Below are 27,564 nucleotides of genomic sequence, written 5' to 3'. Positions count from 1 at the left end.
AGGCTGCTGTGAACAGCCAGAGTTTCTAAAGGTAGGAGCTCTTTCCATTGGCTCCTCTGGATGGAAAACTCACTGGGGTACATAGAGAAGTCACCCATGGAGGCTGCAGCTGCAAAAAGCTTCTAGTCTTGAATCTAAACTCATGGGAATAAGTCTGCTGGCTATGCTGGAGTTAAATAGGCAGGGAAACCCCTGATTGCCCTGATTGCTGAACTCTGAACCCACTGGAGCTGCCACCAGCCCCACAGGAGTTAACTATAGCATGTATGCTACAGTGTGTGCCATGAACTGTCAGCTCTGCCAAGAAAACCTACCTGGAGAGCATGATATGGTCCTGCCGTCCAGTGCTGACAACTATGTGAGAATATAAAACCTCCCATGCCAATCTCATTTCATTCTGACTCTTCTAGAAGAAAAGCTCAACTACACACTGAAGGAAAATATCCCATGTGTTAAGATGTCACCATTAGGAGTGCTTTCAGAGCTTTGGATCTGCTGACAGGACAGTCCCTGCACAGCAGGGGCCAGCAGGTGAGCACAATGTCTGAGTGAACATGGGTGTGACTCTGCCAGTTCAGCAGGAGGCAAGGCAGCTCATCTTCATCTGCCACTAATCTGGGTAACACTGTGCAGAAAAAATGAGAACTATAAAGAGATGCGGGGAGTTGATTCTCCTTGGAGCAAAGACATGATAATGCAGCACTCTAGGAGCTGAATTCTCCACAGTATTCTGGCAGCAGGATCAGAGACAATACTGTTCAGCAGGAGCAGCCTCTCTAGTTAAGGATGATACACTGCTACCTCAGGTTCAACAAAGCACATACAAGCAACCTTTAGCCTTAGCTGTACACTCCAATTCTATTCATTAAATGTACAGCAGGACACAAAACCACACAGCCTTAAGTCAGCAAGTAAAAAAAAATTAAAAGCATGACACAACCCTTTCCACAGTGGTAACAACTTTTTCCCTGTGCAATCTTTACTCAGTTTATCTCATACACATTTGCTGTTCAGTTGAAACAAGGTTCTGGATAGAAATTCCTATAAATGTTTCCAGTCTTGCATCCTTAAACCAACTCCTGCCACGCTGGGCTGTCTTTCAGGGTACACAGCCTGTGTTGGCACCATGGCCCTTGTATGCAGCTGCAGCATGCAACACAGAGCTTCTTACCTGGACATGGCCAGAATTCATGCAACCAACACAATGGGCTGGGGAACGAGCAAAGCTTAGGTGAGGGCTTAAAATAAAGCATGGGCTCAAGTACTGCACTAAGTCAGGGCCTTTTAGCAGGAATGATAAATGTGAAAAACACAGAAAGTAAGACAGGTCCATGCGGATTGAAGACTTCTCAAACATCGGGCAAAGTATTTGCATACATTACAGTGGCCTTTGGATTGTGAGGCTTAGCACTTTTCTAAAGCACATTATTGGACAAAAAAGTTAAATCATGGGGACATGCATTCAAGATAAATACAACAGATGGTAATTTATTTGCAATGATTATATTTCTGAGTCCAGCTTTAAAAACAGTGTCTGCACTGAACCTTACCTGTGAACTTTACAACCAAAGCTTGGACTTTGATTTTGTGAAGACACCCTTCGACCTTGTCTGAGTGGCAGCATAATGAAAGCTCTGACAAATATGTATATCTATAAAGGCATGGGAGAATTCAGCTTTTTTCAAGTTACATGTGATTTCAAAACAATGTGTGAAGAAAATATAGGCATTCTCTCAGGGGATATGACAAACTCCATCAGTGTAGCTAAGGTAATTATTAACTGCCCATTTTCTCCTAAATCAACTGCTAATTCAGTAGAAGAGCAGAGCTGGAGGTGTCAGGGTGACAAATTCAAGTGAGGCATCCTAGTGGAGCTGGGGATCTGGACTCAGACTGTCTGACAAGTAAAATGACAAGTATGTAAGTGCTGACAGTGTGCAGCATTCCAACAGAACCCAGCGTGCCTCAGGGCCATCCATATGCTTCAGCATATGTCTGTGAGGAGAGGGGTCCACAATCACAGTCTCTGCAAATGGGAGGTCTCCCAGGCTCTCAAGATAGCAGCCAGGATCCCAGTGTTGCTGCATTAATTGGTGGCTAAGTACCTGCATTCCCTCCAACAAACAACTGCCTTCAGCTCAGAGGGAAATATGTAACATAAGCAGCTGTTTGCTCGTTCACAAGCTGGATCTCACACAACAAGATTTACTAGGCAAGAAAAGGTTGCTCTGGGCTCTTCCTTCAGAGCCAATTGAACCTCTGTGCATTAACCACAAACAGCAGCAGTAACAGACATGTTATTGTGGAGAAGAGCAGTACTGACAAGCACACAGAAACAGACTGGGTTTTAATAACCTGGTGAAGGGGAATACCAGTTTCAGCTCACTCAGCAGAAGACAGGTTGCCTTCTTTTGCCTTCTATTCTATTTTCACTTACATTCTTCTGGGGACAATTACCTGCCAGGTATTTCCCCATTTCAGTCCTACCTTATCACTGTCCACTGTGTTCTGTGATGTCCTGGAGGCAATGGAAATGGTGTCAGGTTGACTGCTGCCATCCCCTTGGCTGTCTGCATCATCTATTCCATCTCTGCAAGAGAGGTGATTGGGAATCAATGACATTCCTTAACAGCACCAGCGAGCACAACGTGAGAGGTGGAGTTGAGGAGTGCTGAGTCAGCAGGACAGAGCTGGATTGTGCTAAAATTACCCCTCTGAGGCAGCTCATGATGCTATAGAGCTCTTGCAATTTGGAATGATGTCACCCTCAGCCATAGGGTTTGGATTTACACATAATCCCAACATTTGTTTAAATTTCTTCAGGAATTTAATACTAAGCCATAAAGATGCTATCCAAATATAGATAAAGACAGTACAGAGCTCTACCTATTTACCTCACTGAGGTTGCCTAACACATTTTCTTCCCTTTGGCTGTACAGATACAATTATCTTAAATGTTTATTGGTCTTTCAAAGTAAATACTTAAATAATACAAATTCTATACTTAGGGACAAAGAAAAAATATGTCGCCATTCTGTACAAGAAAACTTTTGTATTGGAGCATGTTCTTAGAGGAAATGTCTGGATCTCTACTTTGCTACAGGTCTCCTGGGTGACTCGCTTATTTATGCTTTGATGTGTCTGTGACACAGCCTGAAGTAAAAGAGGGATAAAATTTAATGAGGAAATGAAGATGCTCAAATTACAGGTGGCCTTTGGGAATGCCACAACAGAAAAACAATTCATGATTTCTATTTGATCCAGGATTGAAAAAATTGACAAAAAATATTTAATATTACTTGACAGGCTGAAACAAGTTTGTATTAGATGATGAAATGCAGATTATTCACTATGTATTCTTCAATGCATTGTTAGGATCAACTATGATTTTGATTGCCAAACAAATAAATGTACCAAACAAGGAAAAAAATCTGGTTTTACTCAAATATGAAGAAGTAGAATCTACTTTAGGAAAGAACTATAACCTTGGACTCTGAAGAATTTTTACTGGTTTTCTCTATACTTTGGAGCATAAAATGAAAGCTCTTTGTACGTGTATCATAAAAAACATTTCTAGCTACTTTTGCCAAGACAACATAAAAAAGGCAGAGACAATGAAAACGGCTTTGACTACAGTAAAAACCAGTAAAAAGTCCACAAACACCACATTGCTGTGGATTGGGAACACACTAGTAATTTGCTGTTGTGGGGAAGGACTGAAGTTACCTTCTGCTGTTGTTTCTCTGCTTTGCTGGTGTCTTGGGGAGCTGAATGGGCTCTTTCAGAGCTCCTTTCAGATGAATGATCCTTTCTTGAATAACTTCCCGGATATTTTTGATCCATTCCTGTTTTGTTTCAATGCTGGACGCCTAAAGTTTCACAAGGCAGAAGGACAGAGACTTTATCATGTTCTCCTGTGCAGAGGAGACATGGCCAGCTGATGAATGTCATGATTAACTGTTTGTCCTCTCTGCTGCACTGCAGCAGCTGCTGGAGTCCCTGGTAACCCCAGGGAACTGAGAGCACTCTGACCAGACCTACTTGGCAAGCAACAGCAAAGCAGCTAAGCTCTGGATAAATCCATTTAATGCTAGCAATACAGCATGCTCTGCAGAGGGGAAACAGGTTATCAGTGCACAGCTGGGAATTCCTTAGACAAAACAACTACAACATGGATTCTTCAGCAGAGACTCACTTGACAGAACAGGCTGTCAGCTCTGGAGGTGTGTGGAAGGGGTTGGTTGTTGATAAGCCCAGTGGCAAAGGACTAAGGGAATTACACCTCCCAGCCAAACACCCTGAGACCTGCCCTGTGTCAGTGAGCAGCTGCTCAACCCAGGCTGCCAGAGGAGATGCAATTCCAGCAAGGCTGCAGGACTGTCCCAGGTGCTACTGAGGCCTTAGAGCTCAGCGGCTACTGCTGCAGGCATGACCCCACAGGCAGATGGGGAAGCCATGTGAATATGAGGAGGGAAGAAACTCACCTTTCATTCAGAGCTCCCAAGGCCTGAACTAGAAGTGCTAAAGGCAAAGAAAACAAACAGAGAAGACTTACTTTCAGCACTGTTTTATTGTCTGAGGATGGTGTTCGTCCAGACCACAAAGCAAATTTGCAGGGATCTCCTTCAACGTGTTCAGTGACTCCCAGTTCTGAGGTCTAATGTGGAGGAGAGATGATGAAAGATTTCATATAAATGAAGCTTCATGAGTCCAGAAAACTTTGGACTGGTAGGAAAAAGTGGGGAGGCTGGGTTGGGTAGGGGAACAGGATCTTTGTTTGCTACACACAGATGAAAGGAACAGAAAAGCACTGGGGTGGCAGGGAAGTGAATGGCTGGAGTGATCCTGCTTGCATTTCCCCCCACCCTTCACATCTCACTACCTTAAACCTCTCCAGACTCACTGCAGCTGACTTCCAGGTGGGTCCTGCAGGACTCAGGGCCAGCCCTTCAGGGGCAAAAGTATCCCCAACCCAGCAGGGGACACATGAGCCACCAAAACACCCCTTCTACCTACAAGAAACACAACACCCAGAATATTTTCTTTGTGCCACACCTACCAGTAACTTGTTCTTGTAAACATATTTTGTGTGTCCTGAAGAATCTTTGATCTCTTTGCTAAACACCAAAGAGATTTCAAAGAGAAACAAATGCCTCTCACGGCCTTTCCGAATGAGAGACTTGGGATCCCACACTTGGAAGGAATCCTGAAGAATCAGCTCTCCCTGGACATCAAGGTTCTCATCAAACCCTAAAGCCACAGAATACAATCACTTGTATTTATTATTGAGAAAAGCAATTCACAGAAACACCAAAGTCAAGGCTTGAAATAAAAGGGTCTTTGCCCCAGTGATAATATTTTTCTATTTTTTTCCTACTGCAGTAATGTAATTACTTCACTGGAGGTCAAATATATCATATGTGTTAAGTGAGGCTGCTGCTTAAGTCTTGTAATAGTTACTCAAAAATAATATTATGAAGGTTTCAGTGATGGTTACTGTACACAGAACTGCATTGCAAGAAATCCTATGCACTTCATTACAAATTCAGTTTGCCCTCCTGCAATTTTAATCACCTGAGCTTATTGAACTGCCCAGCTACTGGCACTAGTTCTTTTTTTCACTTGTTTTAGTATTCTGCTTGTTTCTTGGTTTTCCTCAAGCCAGGCTGGAAATTTTATTTTCCAAGGCCAAGAAAATGTGTGAGACACAATAAAGCATCTCAGTCCAGAATAAAATTTTTACATTTCAGAAATACTGCACACAATAATAAGCCAATAAAAGACTTCACTTTGTGCCAAACTTTTTTTCCCCTGTAGTTTCAAAATATTTTTTTACTGCTTTTTTAAAAAATCGTTGGCATAACTATGCTAACATTTTTAAACACAAGCTGTTTTGTCTCAGAAAAGCAGAACTTTTGAAATGTTGAAACAGTATTATGAAATGTTTTCATCCAATAATTTTTACAGCTGTCAGCAGCTAAACTGATATTGCTTCACAATTTTTTTTTGTTTAATGGAGAAGGAATGTTTTAGCTAAATATATATAGATACACATACATTGCATATGTATATACATACATACACATATGTACATATATATGTGTATATATATATATATATATATATGTACACACAAAAGATACAGATCAATACCTCCCCTCCCCCCCCCCAAAATTCCTAGCCAGCTTTATTATTTCAAGACTTTTGGAGAAATATCATAAAGGAGCCAGAAGGTAGCTAAAAATTATCATGAAATTACAGTATTGCTACAGTCAACCTCTAATAATTTCCACCCCAAGTTACCAACAAACTTCATTTCCCAGCAGTCCCTGCCCACCTTCCAGCATGCTGACGTGCATGGCATCGTTGGCCTTCTTTGGGACACTGAGCATCACTTCCAGACCATCCTTCAGCTCCCCTTTGCCCTCCTCACAGCAGGTCAGCAGTTCCTAAGGAGCAAAGCAGACACCATGAACAAATCTGATCCACGTGCTGCCCTCACACCCAGCTGTGCCACCTGGTCCCTGCAAGCTGCTTCAGAGACAGGAGAAAGCTCAACTGCAGCAAACCCCACTGTGGATGCTCACAAACAGTGGGGGGTCAAATAGGAATAGCTATAAAGATAAAACAAGGTGGTCTTAAGGGAGATTGTGCCCTTGGAAGATTTCTGGGGACTTTGCTTACAGGTCATGAAGCTGCTCCCTTTAAGCAGAAGGTAACTCATGAACCTGTGAACTTGCTCTGCACAAGCTGCTCTGTGCAGCTCACTGAGGTACCTTCAGCAGGAGTTGGTATTTTGTGATCCTCTGGACAGGCTTGATTAAATAAGAAGAGATGGAGTTGGCCAGCCCATGTCTTTGCTGGATTTCCTAGAAGGGATAAAAACAGCAGTCAGCCATGGAAGACTGTTAACCCCCTGCCAGACAGAACCACCCCTAACTAAATTTAGTGCTGCATCCCTGAATTCTATGTTTAGATTTTTAACCCTATTTAAGCTCACATTACATAAATGTGGTTTCAGTGAGACAATACACAGCAGAGTCCCCCTAAGGCCACTTAAACTGCAGGGTCCCTCTGCAAGTCAAGCTAAAGCTCTGCTGAGTAAACAGGCCCTGATTTAAGTATGACTTACCTGTCATGTCATCTGGTTTCTCCTAGCTATAAAGGCTGAAAGCAGAGTCTTAACATTCAATTAAAATGAAGTGACATTAAATTAAATTGCATGAGCGGGGTGTAATTTAGCTGTCTAAACATAGGCATCGAGTCCCATTTGAGAGCCCTGCGGCAGCTGAAATACCCACATGGGAATAACAGGTCTGACACAGTGCTGACAGACCTGCTCTCCTCTGAGGTGGCACCTGGGGGCCAGGAGAGATATCCCCTCATGATACCTCCAACAGGACTGTTTCAGCACCTGAACTTCAGCCAAAATGTCTTGGCTGATCACTGTGATGTGCTCACAAATGTCTGGAGATATCACAGACCTGCTGAGGGCTGCAAAGGGCCCAGCTACCTCCCTCCAGCTCTTCCAGGGGGAGTTAGGAGCTCCTAAAAATCCTATAGGACCCTAGTGAACATATTCAGCCATCTAAAAGACTCCAAACTCATGCCCTACAGGGGCAGGTTCTCTGCTGAAATAGAAGAGATTGGAAACCCTTCTGTCTCTGCCAGGCCCTGGGCATGCCTTGCCTTGTTCCTGGCCACCAGGAAATCCTCGATTCCTAAAGAAGCAAATGGAAAAGGGGAATGGGAATTTTCTTCAGCTACTGAATTGTAAATTTGAGACTGTAAAGTGAAGAAGTTACGGAAGGTGAAGGAAGTGAAGAAGTTACGGAAGGTGAAGGGAGAAGAGCTTCCAAGAACAGAGATTTTCCTTTTTTATACAATCTGATTTTCTGCTGAGTACTGGGGAGGTTATTGCTTCTTTTTAGCTCCAGTGTTTGTCTTAATGCTGGGATGCAAAAACATCCACTTTTCATGCAATGTGCCAACAGATTTTTGGTTTGTTGGTTTGGTTTCTTTTACTAGAAAAGTTTTTTGTTTGTTTTTGTTTGTTTGTTGTTTTTTTTTTTTTTTTAATAGCTCTGGTGCCATGAAGAAGACTCAAAAGGGAAGGGGCTGTGTTTGGGGGTTAATGGAGTTTGCATGAAGCTGAGTCATAGCTGACTTCACAGAGGAACTGTGCCTGCAGAGCACATGGCTGAGACTCAATTCACAACTGCAGGAGCCAGCAAGACTTTGGCCACGTCTGTGAACTTCCTGGAGCTGGCAAAGCACCCTTGTTTTTGTAGGATCCAAGTAACAAAATTAGCCCTGCTCCTTCCCCCCAGCTCTCTGAACAGCAGGGCATGCTCTCAGCAAGATTCCTCCCCTTTGGGCACTCCTTGCCCTGCCAGCATGCTCCCTGGTCAGGCTGTGCAGAGACACAGCTGGTTGGGGGAGTGACATTTGACAAGTGCTGGGAAGGGACATTCTCCCTGCAGCTCCTCCCTCTGATCCCTGAAGTGTTGGAGTAAGATCCTGTTTGTGCCTCTGCTTATTTCCTAAGGGACATTCTGGCTCAGCAGAGAAACTGTCCAAGAACCCTCATCTATGCAGAAACACCATGCTCTGCAATGCTCCCAAAGTCACTGAGGTTTACCTTGTTCCATGCTGGTCATGCAAATCAAAAGTGCCCCGTGGCTTCTTGAATATAAAACCAGATCTTTTCCAAGATTCAAAGCAAAAAAAGTATTCCAAACAGCAGAAGCATGTACATGTCTCAACCAAACTCTGTCCCAAAGATCAAAACTTGCTTAACTAAAGACACTAAAATCAACCTGATTACTTCAATAACATGCTGATTCTATCAATTGAAGTTGACAGCTAATATATGTTGGCAATCAAAAATATACCTTGCTAGCCTGAAGTATATGGTATTACAAATACTAAAATTTGCTAAACATGGAAAGCATAATTTATCCTTCAAACTACTGAATAAAGAACACAGTTTTAAGTAATGATGAACAAGACAGACAGAAAAATGGAAAGAGTGAAAAATAATATCTACTGTAATTAAGTCAGCATAAACACACTATTCTCATTCCCTGTGCAATTTCCAGCTAATATAACCATACCAACAACTTCTGAATTTTATAAACAAAGCACCATCTGTAGAGAAGGAAGATGGTAACCTTTATGCTTTATTAGAGCAATGCTGTAGGATAAACTGGGCACATTTCACAGTTGAGAGTTTGTGCATTGTTTTCCACCTGTCTCAACTGGTTCCATAAAATACATTGCTTTTCTCTACATACATGGCTTCACTTGCATCCTGAGAACAGCCCAGCTCTCAGCATTGCTCAGAATTCTCTTCATGGTTTCAAATGAGATATGTCACCTGTCTTTGCTCCCTCTCCTAATCAGTTAACCCTTACAGTGAGCCCTGTAGCTGCAGGTTTTTCATGGCCTTGAAGGGTTCAAAAAAATTACTGGGCCTGCTTGTCTTCATATCAAAGGTGAATTTCTATGAAAGCTTATGAAATTTGAAGAACACTTGTGATTTTCAAGCAGGCTTCTTACTAAGGGGTGTTATTCTAGATAATTCACTCTCATCATCAGGGTTTTGGGAAATTCCAGGTTCTGCCTGGAAAAAAAGAACCAGTTGTTTTCTCTGTATTCCTTGTGCCAGGCTGTGCTGCCCCTGAACTGCTGCCACTCCAAGATCAAGGTAAGAAGGATCCCCAGGTACTTTGCATTACCTCAGTCACTCACATTGAGTGCCTCCTTGAGGATTTTTTGGGAGGAGAGTCAGCTTTCTCTTTTTGCACAGGCATCGCTGGGGGATGGCCCAGCACCCACGGAAGGCAAACACCTCCCCTGGCAAAACAGCAGCTGCTGACACACGAATATTCACTGCTGAGCAATGTCAGGCAGCTTTCCAGCCCGTGCAGAGAGCTGCAGTGGAAAAGCTTTTAACCTGTGCAAACAGCCGACCAGTATAAACCATTGTATATACCATTTATAAACCATTCCACAGGCTCAAGCGCCACCTCCTGGAAAACCCCATGCAGCTCCACTCGACTTTCAGACCATTCAGTAACAAGGCAAAAGAAAAAGGCGTTTATCCCTTTTCCTGTGGCTCCTGCGAGACCTTTCATTGTCGAGTGAGACTGAAATGCTGTAACTATTGGCATGGACAAACTCCAGAGGAGCTGATTTCTGTCAGCTGCCAACTCCAGTGCAGCTTGGATCCTGCTGATCTGTTGCATCTGCACTTCCAATGCTTTGGAAGGGAGGTCTTAGCACTTCTTTCTTTTATTAATTTTTTTTTTAGAAAGATGACTAATTAAAGCTATAAGGTAGCAGAAAAGCGTGGTAAAAAAGCTAAAAGGTAGCAGACAAGCATGGATGAGGTTAAATAAGAGGAAGAGCTTGGTTTAAAGGTACTCAAAAACTTGATTTTTTTCTCAGCCTACAAAATTGGAATTGGACCCTAAAAATATTTATCACTGGCTGCAGCACTTGTATGAGAAATAGTCTAATTGGAATAAATGGATTTCCTTATTAGCAAAATGAAATAAATGTGGAATAGGCTGGGTAGAATTTGCAGAACAGGAGGCTAGGAGCTTGTTTTAGATTTAGGGATTTCAGGTCATAATATATAATGAAATCTGAGACTTTCATTTTATCACTAACCCAGAAACAGTGATTACATCTAAACCAGATCTTTAGAAAGGATTAGGTCTGAAAAATGCCCCAAGGTTCTCATAGGAATGTGTCTCCACACCTCACCACACACCACACCACAGCCCATCAGTTCTCACAGCATGTGATATTTGCAGTGGAATGAAAAACCCCAATGCCAAGGCACAGAAAGGAACCCATAGCTCGAGTATAAAAAAGCACAGAGCTGCACCAGGTGTGTGGAAGGAAAACAGCAAGGCTGCTTACATCAAAGAAAGTCCCTGCATGTTCCAGGATGAGCTGGCTGGAGTCAGGCTTGTTTTTGCAGTAGGTGACATACATCTGAAATTTATCTGCCTGTGAAAACAAACATCAAGGGAAAAACAAGATAAGCTATTTCTCTGCTCCCACAGGTTTTTATTGAGGCACACCAGGATAAATACAGGTGACAACTCTCTCCCACACACCCATCACCACCACCATCCCCACCCTGCCACCAAGCAGCACAGAAACTGTAAATTAAGAGCAGAAGAATTTAAGGTTCATACCTTACTTAAGCAGTTCTGAGGGCTGTGGGAGGCTTTCTTTAACAAATATCACAGAGGGAAGGCCTAAACTTTTAATGCAGCTGTAAAATAATTTCTAACAGCTCTATTAATGTTACTCAAGAGTTTGAGGTCTCAAAACTCAGTCATGAAGTGTTGACTCTATCACCTACTTGAAGATAAAGGCAGTCTAGAAACAGGGCAAGTGACTCACATAGTCTAAACTGGCACAAGCCAACATTTTTTACTTGAAATTCGTGACACTTGGCCCAGACTTGCCTTTCCTACTTTGGTTCAAACTTCAGTGGCTTAAATTTTATGTTGCTTTACATTTTATTTCCTAATTTGTTTACTTGTAAGCAGAAATTAAAAGCATCTGTGCACTCCCACCTCTTAATAATGTACTCTGGTCTCAAGAAGAGGGAGGCAAATAAAAGAGGAGGATGTTTTCCTTTTATTGCTATTGTATTTTTTTTCCCAGATATCTAAACAACAGGATCCTGCAATTGTGCAGGCAGCTTTGTATGTACATCTGTAACCACACACACAGCTCTGGACATGTACCTTTGTTGAGATGATGCAGTCAGTACCTTAAAGTACCAGGAAGATTTTGCAGAGAATGATACATAAATACATAAATCTTTCCTAAACAGGTAACCTGTTCTTTGTAAACAATATTTCTGAATCCATTTCATCAAGACTTGTGATATGTTTTTAAATTAAAAACCCATCTGAAATCATCTAAAACATGCTCAGTTTTTGGGTAAGTGAAAATATTCCATCTTTACTCTTAAAATACTAATTCCTAGCTTTGATATATGAATAAAACAATCAGACAAATCACAAAGATGGCTGACTTGACTGGAAAATATTTTGAAATGAGAACAGCTTTCATACAGATGAATTACTGTAGCCAATTCCCAGAGCCTCCTACACTCACAAAGACTCTCTGCACCTAGATTTCAAAGTCCTGTTGGAAATTATCCTGGCATTGCATAATGAAATGAGTGAGCACAGTGGCTCAGAAATTTGACACTAATTTCTGGAGGAAAAAAGTCGATAAAATATTCTTCATGCCTTTGTGGAGCTCTCATGGCATGACTAAAATTCTTTAAGGAAGGTATATTAAGATTTTAAATGTCTGTCCTCCCAGGGCCTTTCACAGGGAAATGAATGTCACAGAAAACTAGGTTTGGTTTGATAAAGTTGTGCTAAACAGAAGCCAGCAGAGGTAAATAAAAGCTGTATGGTCAGTACAGGACAAGGAGAGAGGCTCTGGAAAACCTTCACACTATTGCTGAGGAGAAGGGTGGAAACTTTCACCCTGGGCCGGTGAAGGACAAAGCAGTTTTAGTTCCAGACTAGCTCCTAATCTCATTTATCACAGGGGACATAACCCTTGCACCTATTCCCAGCTTGTTCCCATCTGTACTGGAGGAATTAATTTGAATAAATAATGAGAAGCAGCAGCCTCATTACCCAGGTGACAAAGCAGTGGCCCACATCCTCAGGCAGTTGTTCATATTTCTCCAGCTCCTTTAGAAAAATGCTGAAAAAAGAAGACACCAATGTAATTAGTTCCAGTCAAATACCCAGGAGATGCAGGATAACCAATAAGTTAATCAGAGCTAATGATCAATACTTGTATCTTGATTATGGGACTACCCAAGTGTCCAGCCAGCAGGAAGAGTGTCCCTTGCCAAGATGTGCTTTGTTTTCTGTTAGTCATGCCTAACTCCACCAGAAAGGAAAAAGAGGCAATCCCTAGCAGGGAGTCAGTGTGCTCAGGACTGTTCTATCTGAATACAAATCTTCAAAGGGTCCTTGTTTAGTGGTTCACACAAAGAGCAGCAAGGGAAGCCCAAAGCTGCCAGGTTCCCAGCACCCAGCTCAGCACATGGACAACTTAAACAAGCTCAGCATTTCATAGGTAAGTAGTAAACTTTCAAAATACAGATTTTTTTTTAATTAGCTCTCTCTGAACAGCTTGTACAACAAGCACCACTTGTTTGCAGATAGAGCCCTGTACAATGCCTGGGTGGAAAGAAGAATATGAAACAGTTTCTTCAGCTAGAACACGTTCTGTGTTCTCCTGGAACAGGTTTTCTGGACCATTCACCAGCTTTGCTGCCCTCCCTTGCACATGGATTCTGAATCAGGCTGGAGGATGCCTTAACATCACCAGCCAAAGCAGGAGGCTGTGGAGGACCCTGGTGGAGGGGACAGGGGAAATTTATTTTAGCATTGCTAGGAAGAAGTTTTAGAGGAAAAAAGATTATGTAGAAGCAGCAGGCTGCAGGAGGAGGGGTCAGAGAAAGGATAAATGACAGCAGTGAAAAGCTGTGGGACATGACTGAGGGCTGGAGGGATGGAGCTGGAACAGTGGAAACTGAAAGAGGAGGGCGATCAGATGGCATCAGCCAGGGTCACCACAACAAAAATATAGCACCACAGAGAAAGGGCAGGTGAGAAGGCAATCAGGCTGCTGTCCTGATGTGCTGTGAAGCTGCTGGCACAAAAGCATGCATATGGCATGCTCTGCTGGGCCTTCCTTATGTGATTTATCTGACTGAATTTATGTGATTTATCTGGCTGTATTTATGTGATTTATCTAACTGGGCACATTTATCTGACTGAAGCACTTGAAATATCCCAGAACTCAAACGAGAAAGGATTCTCTGATTTGTTTTGTAGTGTAACCTGAAGACAGATTTGGAATTCAGACTGAACTTGCTGGATTAATGTCCCCTAAATGTTAAGTTTATAACTGTTTTTGCATTCACATTATACCATGGAAACAATGCCCTCTAAGCTGATCAGGTACACAGTCTTATCATAATGAGATGGAGTACTGTTAGTTACAGACTAAATACAGAAAGTCTCCAAGAAGTGGCAGAAAGCTACTTATTAACCCAGCTCATGCCAGCAGTTCCACTTTCTCCCCTTTGTGTTTTCCAAGATCATATTTTTGACAGGCAAGTGTCCAGACTAGATCTTGTGCTATGAGATGGAAAGCATGCATCAGACTGCAAAGCATTGGTATAACATGACTTTAACATTGTTAATCAGCTGAAGTTTTGAACTATGTTCCAACTCATTTTTGTAAGAGAAACAAAACAGAAATCAAAAACTATTTTGCAAAATCAATTACTTTACACTCAGGTGTGCACTGTACTGTAGGGGCTCTCTGCAGACACCACAGAGATGCACAAGTGCCTAAACATTAACAGAAATGGTAAGAAAACCTACTTGTTATGGAAGTCATATATCTCCTGAATATTGCCAAAGATAATGTGTTCTTTATTAAGGATCCCAGCTGGTATTTCTTCTACTCCACTTGTCATTTCCCAAAGGTAAGTCTGGAAAACACCAGAAACTCTTAATTTTGTGAATAAATGCAATAGAAAAGAATAGATCTCCCTGTTTTATTGCCAAAGGCACAGGCTGACCAGGAACTATGTATTTTGAGATTAAATAAACAAGCTAAAAAATAAGATTTTCAGTATTACAGAAAGCTCTCTAGAAAAATTCAAAGTGCTGATGCATTGGTGCTTTGAAGTTGTCTGAGGAAAAAGCAGAAATGTGCCAACAACACCTGTCTTTGCTGTCCACCTGATGGTGTCCAAAAGCTTCAGGCAAAAACAGCTGGAAGATAAGCCAGATTTGCCACTTCAGTAGCATTAGATACATAAAAATCTCTGTCAGACTGAGGAATGTGAAAGCTGACAGATTTCACTAAATTACACTCTGGTTTTGTTTTGAATATCACCATCCACTTTAGGAACACCCTGCTGTACAGCAAAGCAAGGTATTGGACCGTGCAAATCCAGAAGTTTCTCTAGTATGAGATGATTCAAATGAATAGATTTGAATCTTTAAGGAAAGGCTCAATGAATCAATGTGCACAGCCTGTGCTTTAAAGTGAACATCCTCACTGCAGAGGACAACATGTGCTTCCAGGAATACTGGAGAGCTCCTGGGCCATAACTTACCTCTAAACATTCATGTAAATCCCTGACATAAGCTTTTTCTGTCTGCAGCAGCTCAGCCATAATGAATCTGGAAAAAAAAAAGAGTATTTTAGGTGGTTTGGATGTTATAAGCATTTCTACAATGAACAGAAAAGAAAACATCCTCCTGTTCTCTTAAAGAATAAAGGTATTTCCACCCTAGACATTCAGCTACCTTACTTTGCACCTTTCAGGTCCATGATCAAAATAGCACTTCATACTCCAGTCCCTTGTGGAGTTATTTTCTAAATATCTTTTCTGCACAAAATCCTATTAAGTTGTATTCCTGCAACCCTGAGTCCATGGGATTTACCACCTACATGCCCATCCTTAACTATCAGCTGGTTCTCAGAAATTTTTCCCCTCAGGGTTAAGGAATTGTGATTCACAATCATTTGCACCTTTGCTGACAGTCAGTGGGAAGTCACCCTAAAACTTTACCTTCAGAAGCAACACAGATGGATTTGGGAGACACCACTACTTTGAAGAGACTTCAACAGCTTGGTATCTGACCAGAAAAAATGCAGATGCTGTGAAATGCAATAATGGTTTTTCTATAGCCCAAGGCTGGGCCCCTCAAAGTTGAAATTCCTGAAATTTGCCACAGGCAGACCAAGTGTAATATTTTCTAAAGTATAAGTGGTTTCTTATCAATCATGATCTATGACAATTTCAGAGGTCTGAGAAATACTTTCCCAATATTCTTACACAAAAAATAAGACAGAATACTGTGAAAATAGACTGTTCATGGATTTAAGTGCAACAAATACCTCTCAACTATTTCCTCTAGTATAAACTATTTCCAGTTCTCTCAGTCCTACATTTGCTGAAATTTAAACCTACAAGTGAACTCTTGGGTCACTGATGTTTAGATAATATTTAGACACCTAAAGATGCTCTGTATTTTTTCCTGCTCATGTTACTTTTTACATACAAGCCGAAAGAAATTAGCAACTCCACAACATCAGGGCTAATCCAAGTGCCTGACTCACTGCTTTCCCTTTCTAACTTCTGATAAAACCAAAAGAAATTCAACCTTTATGTTCTGAAATTCTCTAACCTACAAGTAACAACTACCCTACAACTGCAGACTTATCTCAATAGCTCTGCAGCTGGAATGAGTTACAGGACTGTCAGTCAGTTCAGGTCATGCTAATATCACAGAATTATTCTTTAGCAGATAATGTGCCATGCAGACAGAGTGCTTGGGAACATACTCTTTCTTTCTGGCTGACTTCCTTTTTTCTTCATTGACTTCATGATTTGCATCTCGCAGCTTTACCTCCCGGTCTGAAAGACTTGCTGGAATGATATCTAGCTCTAGGTCTTTGTTATCCTAGGGAAAAAACCAAAAGTACAGAGTTTAACTTCATTGTAATCCTACTGTTGTGCAAAGTGCAGCATGTTCATGACATCAAAGAGGTAAAAAAGGACACAAGATAATAATATCAAAAAGGAGGAAATTTAGACAGAAGCAGAAGTACTGTGAGAAGAGATAAAAACCTGAGAGAGAAATCTTAAAAACACAGAAATTATACTCAGTGTAATCTTCACCATTTATCCTAATTAGGAACCAATACTGATAAAAAGGTCTAAATTACCTTACTCTTTCATATCTAAATTAGTTGTCTAGTATGGGACTTTCTAAAAACCAGTCTGATAAAGTAGAGCACCATGCAGAGACTACTTTCAGTGGCCATTTACCATGGAATACCTTTCCAGGCTGTAGTTAGAGCTCTGTGTAAACCAGAGGCCCTAAAAGGACCAGTGCACTTAAAGTATCATGAGAGTGTGAGGGAATTTATTCCTTATTCTTGATATTAATTTCCAAAGAGTCATTGACTGAAAGGTTTTAAGTGTTTCTGCTTCTGGCCCTCCCCCTTAATACTATGGCCAGGGAATAGCAGGAAATCCTAATTTTTGCTTCTTCTGATGCTCTACTTCACCTAAAAGAATTCAGACATGAGGTTGGGGATCAATTGTTTATGTTATTTAAAGGATGAGAGAATAAAAACTTAGAGTCAAAGTTTGGATTGGATGCAAAGTAATGGTGTGGGAACAGGATTTATGTTTTATACCAAAATGAACACAGACTTTTATTCAATTAAAGTGTTTTCCCCACTTTCCTCCTGAAAGCTGTATGGCCTCCTGAAAAATGGTGCAAACATTTGTTTAGAAAATCTTTCTGATCTTCATCTGCCTCTCCTCATATCACTGACCAAGCACAGCAAAACCCTTTAACCCTTTTTCTCCAGAAGCAGTTCTGAGCATGGCCAGGTGGGCTGGCTGAGCTTTCAGTGTTTCTAATGGGCACACAAAAACCAACAGCATTCATTCCACAGGCTTCCCCTTCCTCTGTGACTCAGCTATAAAACCCCCAACAGGACAGGGTCTAGCAGTACCTCTGGGTTGATTCCAAGGGCTTTTTCCAGGGAGTAGCGGTATTTCCCCATCCTGAGAGAGAAGTCCCGGTAGCGCTTGTCTACGGTGGTGACCCACTTCCTGATTTCTGTGGCGTGTATGTGTCCTTTTTCTACAAAGCTGTCAGCCAGCTGGATGAGGAGCTTCACTTTCTCCTTTGTTTGCTGCCCAAAACATGGTCCTTGGTTATGTTTTATTATTATTATTTCCTTTGCTTTTAACTCACAAAGCAGTCAAAAGAAGTTCACAATTTTTATACATCATTAAAGAGTGTCTGCATTTCTTCTTATACAGAATCAGACACTTCAAACTTTCAGTAAAACATGAAAGGAATGACATTTTTATAAGGACACTTATGAAGCTGAAGAAGACAGAAAGTCAAGTTTTTGAAACCCTGCAGACACAAACACATAAAACATGTTGGAAGTTACACATGCCTTCTTCTCATAAGCAAAAGCTTATTTTTGGCGAGCCCTGGAGTAGAAGACAAGATTTTAAAATCACACCTCATACAGTACACCAAGTTACTCTGACTCTATATCTGGTGGATCTGCAGACCTGTGTAGGAGGGTCATTAATACACATATCAGTCCAGGAAGTGATTTTGAGTCATTACTTGTCTGTTTCACAAACAAACAGAATTTAAATCCAAATTCATAACCTGCTTATTATAAAATCCTCCATTGGTATTTCAGGTCCAGTTAGGACACTACCAGCTAAAGATGCCTGAACTCCAAAGCACACTCTGAGCTCCCCAGACCTTCCAGAGGTCTTTTCTCTTCCACTTAGTGTCTAACTGCCCCATAGTCAAAACTGCACAAAGGACCTAGTTATGAACTCTAGCTCTGATTCCAAACCTATCCCAGGAAATGAGGCACTGGCAAGCCTGTGGTCAAACATAGAGAGGATGTTCCCCCACACCTGAAGCAAGGCACACTCTCAGGTACTTGACATTATTATCAGTGATCTGACCACAAATGGACAAATCCATGTCAGACCAGAAAACATCCAGCAGATTTCAAACACAAAACTAAATTCAAGAAATCCCACCACTGTAATAGATTAACAGCTGAATCAGACATCATTCTAACAAATTAAATGAGTAGCTAAGCAAGGCTAGGTATGAAGATGTAAAAATCTAACTTCCTGTCATATTTAAAGGGTGATTAATTCCCAGAAGCTACTGCTGATTTTGCATTTCAATCAATTGGTTTGGCCAGAAAGTTACTGGGATCAGGAAGGCTTTCAGCTACAGCTTAATTTGAGAATAACATCAGTCTGGGAATGACATGCATTTACCAGATTGCACATGGCAGTGAAAATATTCTACATCAGCAGTAGGAGCAGTAGGACAGCCTGAGGGAGCAAGACTTAGATATGTCAGTGTAAGAAACAGACAGTAATAGCTGATAATGAACAATGTCTAAAATTCAATCCAAGGCTAAGTAAAGAGTCAAAATTGTTTGGAAACTCTGTTATGAATTTGGATTATTCTGAAAAAAATAAATTATGAACCAGAATGTAATTTCAGGTGCACTAATTATGGGTGGTTAGAACTCAGAAGTAGTTAAAAGAATTTCTTATGTGTCCTGTCTGAAGAAATTACCTTCCATCCACTGCTAGCTATCTCACATTTTCAGAAACATGCAAGCTAAGCTAAAAGACAGGCACAAGAACACCACAAAGGCTGTGAATCAAACCCATACAAGCATAGGCAGCCTAAGGAGGAATTTAAGGATTACAGAAGATCAATTTCAGGACACAGTGAAATGCAGCTACATAATACCAAAGCCATAGTCTTCCTGCACTCCAACTCTGCAATTTACATCCTTATCAGAGACTCCTAACACCCCTGTGGATTCACTGCCTATGAATTACCTATGGTTTGAATTAATTTGTCTGAAGCAGATCCAATCACCATTCCTGTGTAAACCTCACCAGATTTCCCAGAATTGCTCCCTATAAATTAATATATTCTTGGTAATGCAGTTTTGTATTAAAAAATGTTCATCCCAGAGTTTAAAGACTCATCTATTTAAAGTACTTTGTTGGGATCAGCAGATTATTTGTAATAAAGAGATAAATGATCATCTGTGATCAACCAGCTGGAATAAGTGACACAAATTGTGGTTTTAAAGACAGAAGAAAGAGACCAGGAGTCCATGGTGACCTTGGATGAGTTCAGATCAATTAGTCACCCTATGCCATTCTGGAATGATTGCTTGAGGATGGAATGTCTATTAGATTGCTGTGAACTCTGTATGCAAATGGGCTTTCTCTTCCTTCTGATCAGAACAGAAATTTTCAATAACCAGTACTAACCAAGGTGGAGAAAACCTCCTTTTCGTGCCTATGTCCTGCTAAAAGTTCTCAAAAATCATTTATCTTCAGGGCTAGGATTTTTAGAGGGCAACTATAAAATCAAGGGAATATTGTCACAGAGATTTGAGGCTTTGAAACAAGACCATAAATACAGACTAAAGCAGATGGCATAATTAGATTAAAGTCACTGTTTACTTTGGCAGGTACTCTGAATTCCCCATATTCCTTCAGGAGTTCCTGAGTTTCTTCTGCTGATTCCCCTGTGGAGTTGTGAGTAGAGAGGTAATATTCTCCTGTTTCTTGGATCCAGTCTAAGGCCTGTCAATGTCAAAAACACCAAAGGAAAAAACAAAACAAACAGCTTTTGTATTTCAAGAATTAATTCTCTGACAAAAAAAAAAAAAAAACCCTGCCAAACAAAGAATATCAAATACATTGGGATAATACCCTGTATTCTAAAACACTTTCTAGGAACACATAAAAAGAATGAAATAATGAAAGCAGGTGGGAAAGGATACAAAAGGGTACTCTGTGTTTCCTAGGACAAAAAAGAGTGTAGGGAATTCCACCTATATATAGATGGATCTGCAGGGAAAGCAGTTTTCTCATTCAGAAATAGCTCAATCAAACTAGTTTGCTCTTATATTTATTTTCAAAGAAATGAAGAAATAGAGAACTTAATCTGAGGTGACAAAAATAGTGAATTTTCTCAGGCTTTGGAATTGTCTTAAATTGTTTTAAATCTATATTTGCCATGTATTCAGAAGTTACAGTGTTTAAACAGAACTTGAGATTGCAAGAGGAGCCCCACACAGAGGCACTACATGGACACAGGAGATTTTACACGCTGCCAGGACAGAGGCACAAGGTGGGGTTTTCACATTACCTGCTTGGCACTGCGCTCAAAGACAACATACTGCTGGCACTGATCTAATCTCCTCTTCTTCAGGGTCCAGAAGTGAAGGACCCGATTCTCCCTCTGCAACAACTCACTCAGAATGGCTGCAGGGCAAAGGAAAACATCTGCATGAGTAGGGATTCCTTGGGTGCACACAGAAATAAGCTATGAAATGATGAATTCAATCACTTTGCCTGGACCTTGTTCCCAAAAGCAGAGAGCCCAAAATCACACTTCCTAAAAACAGACATTAATTCAAAGGGGCTGCTAAAAAAACCTCCAAAACCATATTCAAGAAACCACCACAAGGCGAGCGTAGTTGCAGAGTGATCTGGTAAAGGAAATGATGCCAGAACAGACTTTGCAGACTTTAGGAGGACCCCCCAGCATAGGGGGAGGCAAACCAGACCTTCAGTGGTGTCACTCCACCAACCTTTGACCTGCTGCTCGGGCCCTCTGGTGTGGCTGGCCACTCCAGGCATGCTGACGTTGTTCCTGTGGATGTACTTGAGGAACACCTCGGCGTTCCTCCGCGCCAGGGTGCAGGCCTAGGAAGAACAGCCCCCACCAAAAGAGTCAGCAAAGATGAGCAAAGAAAGCAAGAAGTTCTCTTTCTGGGAAGATGAGAACTTCAGCTAAGAGTCAATAAACTCAGCTAATAAACGAACAGTCTCACAGACCTATTAAAACATGAGTAATATAGTGGCTCATTTTATATATGATGGCAAATTAATGACAGTAATTAAACAACTGCTTGTTAAGAACTGGTACCTCACACATTTTCTGTCTAATACATCTCCCAAGAAAAGGAATCATTGTTTCAAAAAATGTCCAAATCTAGAGGCATAATTTCTTAAGCCTTGACTGCAAGTGTACTTTTATATTGTGTATCAGTTTTAGTGACAGGTGGGAGGCTGGCTGACAGTTCACTTGTCAGCTTGGGAGATCCCTCTTTCTTCCAAAGCAGCACCTGGAAGGCAGGAAGAATTTTCTGTCTCCATCTTGGTTCTGCCTTGCAGAGACAAAATTGCTTATTATTAGTTCTTCAGTTATTGGATTGGAGGACAAAATCTGAAATGCTGGATGGTTTGTACAAGCCAACACCAAAATGATGTGTAATACCTGTCATTTATAGTACAATTTTAACTTTGAACCAGCACAACAACTAACATCCTCCAGGTACAAACACCACCTAATTGGTCTTGATGACCTCTCTCTGAGATATGTATTGATAATAATGCTCAATACCCCTGCTACAACAAAGTAAAACTGGCCTAGGGTTTATACAGACAGCTAGTAGCTGAACTGGAATTACACATCAGAGCATCCTCTCAAACTTACCAACACTGCTCTAAATTGTCTACTTAATGGAAATTTTTCCTAATTTAATAGAGAATAAAAATTAGACCTTGAGAAAAGCCTCCTTCTGTTCCAGATGTTTGCTGATCAGAGGGATGACATGGTCTATCTCAGCTGCTGGCCCAAGTTTATCTCTGCCTCCACACCAGTCTTCATCCCGTCTGTATTCCTGCTCCAGGCTCTCTAAAACACTGCACACCTGAAACATGCCCACAGCACAGCTCAGTTATCCACAATCATAACCAGGGCAACATTCAGTAAAAATCTGTGAGCAGTGACATGTCATTTTTGTACTATGGGCCACAGCATGGGGGTAACTGGGTATAAAGCAGGCCCTAGACAGAATGATCTAGGTGTTTTTCTTACCCCTAGGGATCTTTACTGTTTGGGATACAATTTATTTAAGGCTGATAAATCATTCTGCTCTTCTAATGAATAATGAGAGGAAGCACAAAAGGTTGAATGAAGGCAGAGGTCAGCCCAGCCCCAGTTGATCATTCAGGAAACAATCCCTATTCTAGAACATGTTTAAATCCTATTGAAGTCAAGGGACTTAACACATACTTAAAGAAAAGCACATGCTTAAATACTTCCCTGAAAAAAAGTATGAAGCTGGAATTAATTCTCTTCAGCTATATTTTAGTTGCTCCCTATACAGCTTTTTAAAAAGCTGATGGAAACAAATAGACTTAATCAGGGTCACAATCTAGGTGGATGCAGGTGCTCCACTGCACAGAGCTCACACACACACATATATTCTATCTTAGTAGAATAGTTGAACAGTGGAATTGAGGTAAATAAACCAACACAGCCTGGAAATTAGGCAGTTGCTCAGACAAGGCTGAGTCTTTTATGTTGCAGATCCTGAGAATATTCTCAGTGGCCTGCGCAGACACAGCAAAAGTTTTCCAGGACATTTGGAACTTTCTTTTTCTTTCCCAAAGGGCTCTTCCTACAGACTCCACTGTTGAGATGACCCAGTCAGTTATTGCTGGGATCCAGGTAGAAATGTCCATCCTTTTCTTGCTCACTCTTGCAAGCTTTAATATGAACACAGTTATAATTCAGGAGAACCCACATTATTAAGAGCACTGTCTGGAGGAGACTCCAGAATTACCCCCTCATCACCCTCACTATCACAGGCCATTTTCATGTAAATCTGACAAAGAGCACCCTGAAGTCCACTTTAAAACTGGTGAGTTAAGGTAAACTGATAACTCATCCTGCTGCCAGGCTTATGCACTATGCATTATGCAAAGGGCCTTGTGCACTTGGCAATCTAAAATTATCTTCTTGCTTGGATGCAAACCAGCAATCACCCTCAAATATTTAGTAGAGAGCAAGTGCTTCATGTGTCATGTAGGCACAGAAAAGCATTTCCATTTCACTTGAAAACCTTGACATCCTGTTGAACTTCTGTGATTTAAAGAATGAAAATAAATGCACTGCTTGTGATTCACATATTTCCAGGAAGAATTGTCCCTGCACATGCAAAGAGTGTCTTTCTGTTAAGGTGATGAGAGAAGTGAATATAAAATGCGCTGTCAATGAAGTCAGAGAAAAACTGGGCTATCTGAAATCCAGGGCTTCACCACTAACATCAAGAACATAATATACTTGGGGAAGACAGGCATGAAAAAGTTTGGCTGCATGTGACACTCTCTGTGTTCTTTTAGCTCCTTTTCCTGGATACTCAGAGAATTCAGGATCCAGTAAATGATTCACTCCATGGTCAGGCAGTCACAGAACAGACCCTTAAGGACTGTAGATCAGCTGTGCAGCCCAAGAGAAGATGACAGGCTTGCAGCATTGAGTTCATGAGCATTCAAAGACTGAATGATCTTTGCCCTGCACATTTGCTGAATAGACACAACCAATGAATGAACTGGTTGGCACTGCAGTGTGCTTGTCTGAGACTTGGAAATAGGAAGAGAGACTGAACTGATAAATTACTGCCAATGCATATTTTGGCCAGTACATTTAACTGTCTGAAGCTCTAATGAATCCCCTAACAGTTTTCATTTCTCACACTCCTCCATCAGCAGTAATTCATTTTGATCTTGAATGCATTAGGGACTGTAAATCTGTTTGAAACTCTTCACAGTGAAATACATTAATTATAAGGAATGTATTCCTCTTAAACAGTCTTAAAAATACATTAAACAAATGACACCAAAAAATGGCCCAAAGATCATCTCCAGCTTCCAAGTTAAGGAAAAGTACACTTTTTCCCTAATGACATATCTAGTTATGTTAAAAATCTTTCCATGTCTGGTTCTCTAATTGAGGACCTAACTGTGTGGCAATAACAATAGAAAATGTCCTGGCAATCACTGCTGCCTTTTGTGTAAAACCACAGGTTCCTGCAGTGTCCCTGCTAACAGCAACTGCCTGGCTGCAGTAAATGACACCAGGCAAGGCTGCTGGAGTAGCCACGCTGTGACACTAATTCCCACTGACTACAGTATGAGGGGCACCTGCTTGTGCAAGGGATGAATAATCCCACCATGCCAGCAGCCAACTGGAATGTGTTTTGCAATTCATGAACACCTGGAATGAAGTAGAGTTGGGATAGCATATAATGGGCTCCTGCTGTAATTATGTGTGTTGCAGGTGGATTTAAGAGAAATCCCTTCAAATCTTGGCATCGTTTTTGGCATGGTGGTATTTAAGTACTAGTAAAAACATTGGCTCACAAAATAACAATTAATTAATTGCAATCAGTTCTGAAGGAAAAGCAGATTTATATTCCTCAAGCATCATAAGAACTTGAAACAAAAGTGGTGGGATTTCAAAAATCCTTCCTGTTTGAAAGGGGAAAATTGAAAAAACCCCAACAAAAATAGCACCTACAAGAATTACATTGCTACACTGAAAACTTTGAGATGAAAGTTATTACAAACTGCTTGCTGCTGTTTTTTTGTCTTTTTTTTTTTGAGGGCTGAGTGGGTTACATTTTTTTGTGTTGCAATACTTGTCAAAGAAAGAATTTTTACTGATCCAGACTTGGTTTGCTATGGCCCAGAAATGGCCCTGTCCAGCTCACCTGCTCAGAGGTTTTATAAAAGGCCACGGAGGCATTGACGAGTTTGAGCCTGTCCTCCATCTTCAGCATCAGCTGCTGCCAGTGCAGGGCCACCTTCTCAGCACATTCTCTGATGGCATCAGCATCATAATGTCCAGCCTGCAGCAACACTTCAGCCTTCTGCTGGACCTGCAGGGCACTCTGGTGTGTCTTCTGTAAAGAAGTGGCATGAAAGAGGGACTGTGTATGAGGGGAGGAAAGAGAGGTTGTACAGATGTGCCAGATGTATGGTAGAGAGGTGAAGCGAGGCGTGATGAGAGAGTGAAATATTTTGAGTTATCTTCAGTTAACAGTCACTTTCTGCAAAGCGTTTTAGTTTCAGTTATTCACACACACTTGCAACATGTTAATAAAGCTTGGAACATGTAAGCACTGCTAGGATGGGTTGGCTACACTGGTCAGCTGCTGCTCTTTGAGCAGTAACATGGGGTGGGGTCCCCAGGGGTCCATTCTGACTGCCCAGTGCAGGCAGCTCTCACTGAGCTCCCACCCAGCCTCAGTGCTCACTGCATCCCACACAATCTGCAGCCCAAAAGCAAACTCTATAAACAGCTGGCAAACTATGGGCCTAATCACCCCAATTTGGCTCCCGCCAGGCAGTTTACCTGGCATCAGCAGCTTTACTTGTGCAGTTGTTCAAAACATCAATCCCAGAAAATAAGATGTCTTACTAAAGGGCATGAACTTTATCACAAGCAGCAGCCCCTACAAGATGCATTTCTGGAAGTCAGTTCACTCATGCTGGAGATTAGATTTATGCTCCTACCTTTAAGGTCAGAGCTGGGGAGAGCCAAATCATTCTCTCCATCATTCCCCAGTTTACTCAGTAGCCCCTTTACAGGCAAGACTGAGTTATCTGCCCCATTCCTCAGCCAGCACCAGCTCCTCTCAGAGCTACCTAGTGGTGGCTATGTCTTCCTCTGTGGGCTGCTGAAATTGCCCCCATCCCTTCCCAGCCTCCTGAGTAACTGTTCAGACATGGTTAAGTCCAGTATTTGATTTTAATCTTCTGAACAGAAGCCCTAAAATCTCTCAGACTCCTCTGTGCTATGTCCCATTTGTAACTGCTGCTGACAAATTCTTATGTGATAGTTTTATGATCTAAGCCATGAACCTGGAAAAAAGCTTGAAATCATCTGGCAATACACTGATGAATAATGTAATGTAGAGAAAGCTATTAGGAAACAAAAAGGATTAATACTTGGCAGAAACTTAGGAAGATGTTCAAGAACAACTGGTTAAATTTAATATCCAGCTGCTTTACTGATGTTAGAATTGTAATACTTGTTTGAAATAGACTTTGAAGGATTTCAACTGCAAATCAATTCCACCTCTAGAATGCTTTTAGAGAACTTTCTGCCTTATGTGCTTTGCTGATCTATTCCCCATATTGAGCTTTAAATACTTTAAATATTTAATCTAGTGATTTTTTCTTTTTGAAAACTTATTTTCCCCTTACTACAGTGTAACCCTCTTCTCCCTCTGCAATTTGCATTCACCACCAAATGCAAGCACTTCCCCAGTGTCAGAAGCTGTGATAACTCAGCCAGTGGGTGTCTTGTGCCCCACTGCTGTCTGGTGGTGGCTACCAAGATGTGGTCAGCACAGCTTGGTACCAGCCAGCTCATACAGAATTGATAAAAAACTTCTTCCTTTTCCTTTAGGAGCTGCAACAGCTGCTCCTTCGTTACTCTGAGCAGAGCTGGATCAAAATAAGTCATTAGCTGAGATTTAAACTCTAAGATTATTAGCATCACTGTAACATATATTGACTAAATTCAAGTTTACCAGGAGACATTCCTTCCTCCCACCTCCCACTGCAGTCAAGCATCTCTTCAAATCTCCATACTTGCAGAGTTCAAATTTTGGTTTAGTTTGCAAGTATAAGGGTATTTTTCAGCTATTCTTTTCTCTGTAAAAAACTTAATATATTCTGGGAAGCACACATCCCTTTTTTAAGCTAGAACAGAAAAAAAACAATGCTAGAAAGCAACCTCTTTCTAGCAAATGAAGTGAGCACACCCTGTGAGGGTTTGCTCACAATAACAGAGATATATCAAGCACTGAGCTTAATCAGGAATCTTTTAGTGCCCTGCTCAGGGCAGATCTTAGCCCTTCACTACCTTCTCATTCAAAGGAAAGCTGCTCAGAGCAGGGCCTCTTCCTCCTGGCCCTGTGAGTGAGGCAAATGGGGTGGCTCACAATCAGTTTCCAAGGGCCAGGTCAAAGATGTGCTGTAACTCCAGAGCAAGAAGGAGG

The 27,564-nt window shown here is 41.3% G+C and overlaps 1 protein-coding gene across 2 annotated transcripts in view; it reads right to left on the bottom strand.

Moving 5' to 3' along the window:
- KALRN (kalirin RhoGEF kinase) overlaps positions 1 to 27,564 on the bottom strand; it is a 466,317-nt gene that overhangs the window by 127,230 nt on the left and 311,523 nt on the right. For both annotated transcript variants that reach the window (XM_059476128.1, XM_059476127.1), the window contains exons 17-33: positions 25,267 to 25,485; positions 22,270 to 22,419; positions 21,295 to 21,409; positions 20,850 to 20,965; positions 20,159 to 20,281; positions 17,623 to 17,805; positions 16,438 to 16,556; positions 15,203 to 15,269; positions 14,460 to 14,569; positions 12,690 to 12,759; positions 10,933 to 11,022; positions 6,777 to 6,869; positions 6,338 to 6,449; positions 5,060 to 5,250; positions 4,556 to 4,657; positions 3,727 to 3,869; positions 2,488 to 2,590 (exon numbers count right to left, since the gene is read on the bottom strand). In XM_059476128.1, the coding sequence (XP_059332111.1) occupies positions 2,488 to 2,590; positions 3,727 to 3,869; positions 4,556 to 4,657; positions 5,060 to 5,250; positions 6,338 to 6,449; positions 6,777 to 6,869; positions 10,933 to 11,022; positions 12,690 to 12,759; positions 14,460 to 14,569; positions 15,203 to 15,269; positions 16,438 to 16,556; positions 17,623 to 17,805; positions 20,159 to 20,281; positions 20,850 to 20,965; positions 21,295 to 21,409; positions 22,270 to 22,419; positions 25,267 to 25,485 (2,106 nt within the window). The remainder of the gene's footprint in view (positions 1 to 2,487; positions 2,591 to 3,726; positions 3,870 to 4,555; positions 4,658 to 5,059; positions 5,251 to 6,337; positions 6,450 to 6,776; positions 6,870 to 10,932; positions 11,023 to 12,689; positions 12,760 to 14,459; positions 14,570 to 15,202; positions 15,270 to 16,437; positions 16,557 to 17,622; positions 17,806 to 20,158; positions 20,282 to 20,849; positions 20,966 to 21,294; positions 21,410 to 22,269; positions 22,420 to 25,266; positions 25,486 to 27,564) is intronic.

This window comes from Ammospiza nelsoni, chromosome 7 (genome assembly GCF_027579445.1).
Source record: "Ammospiza nelsoni isolate bAmmNel1 chromosome 7, bAmmNel1.pri, whole genome shotgun sequence".
Lineage (NCBI taxonomy): Eukaryota > Metazoa > Chordata > Aves > Passeriformes > Passerellidae > Ammospiza > Ammospiza nelsoni.
Note: the sequence above shows the minus strand (reverse complement) of the source record. Positions and strands in the feature narration are given on the sequence as shown.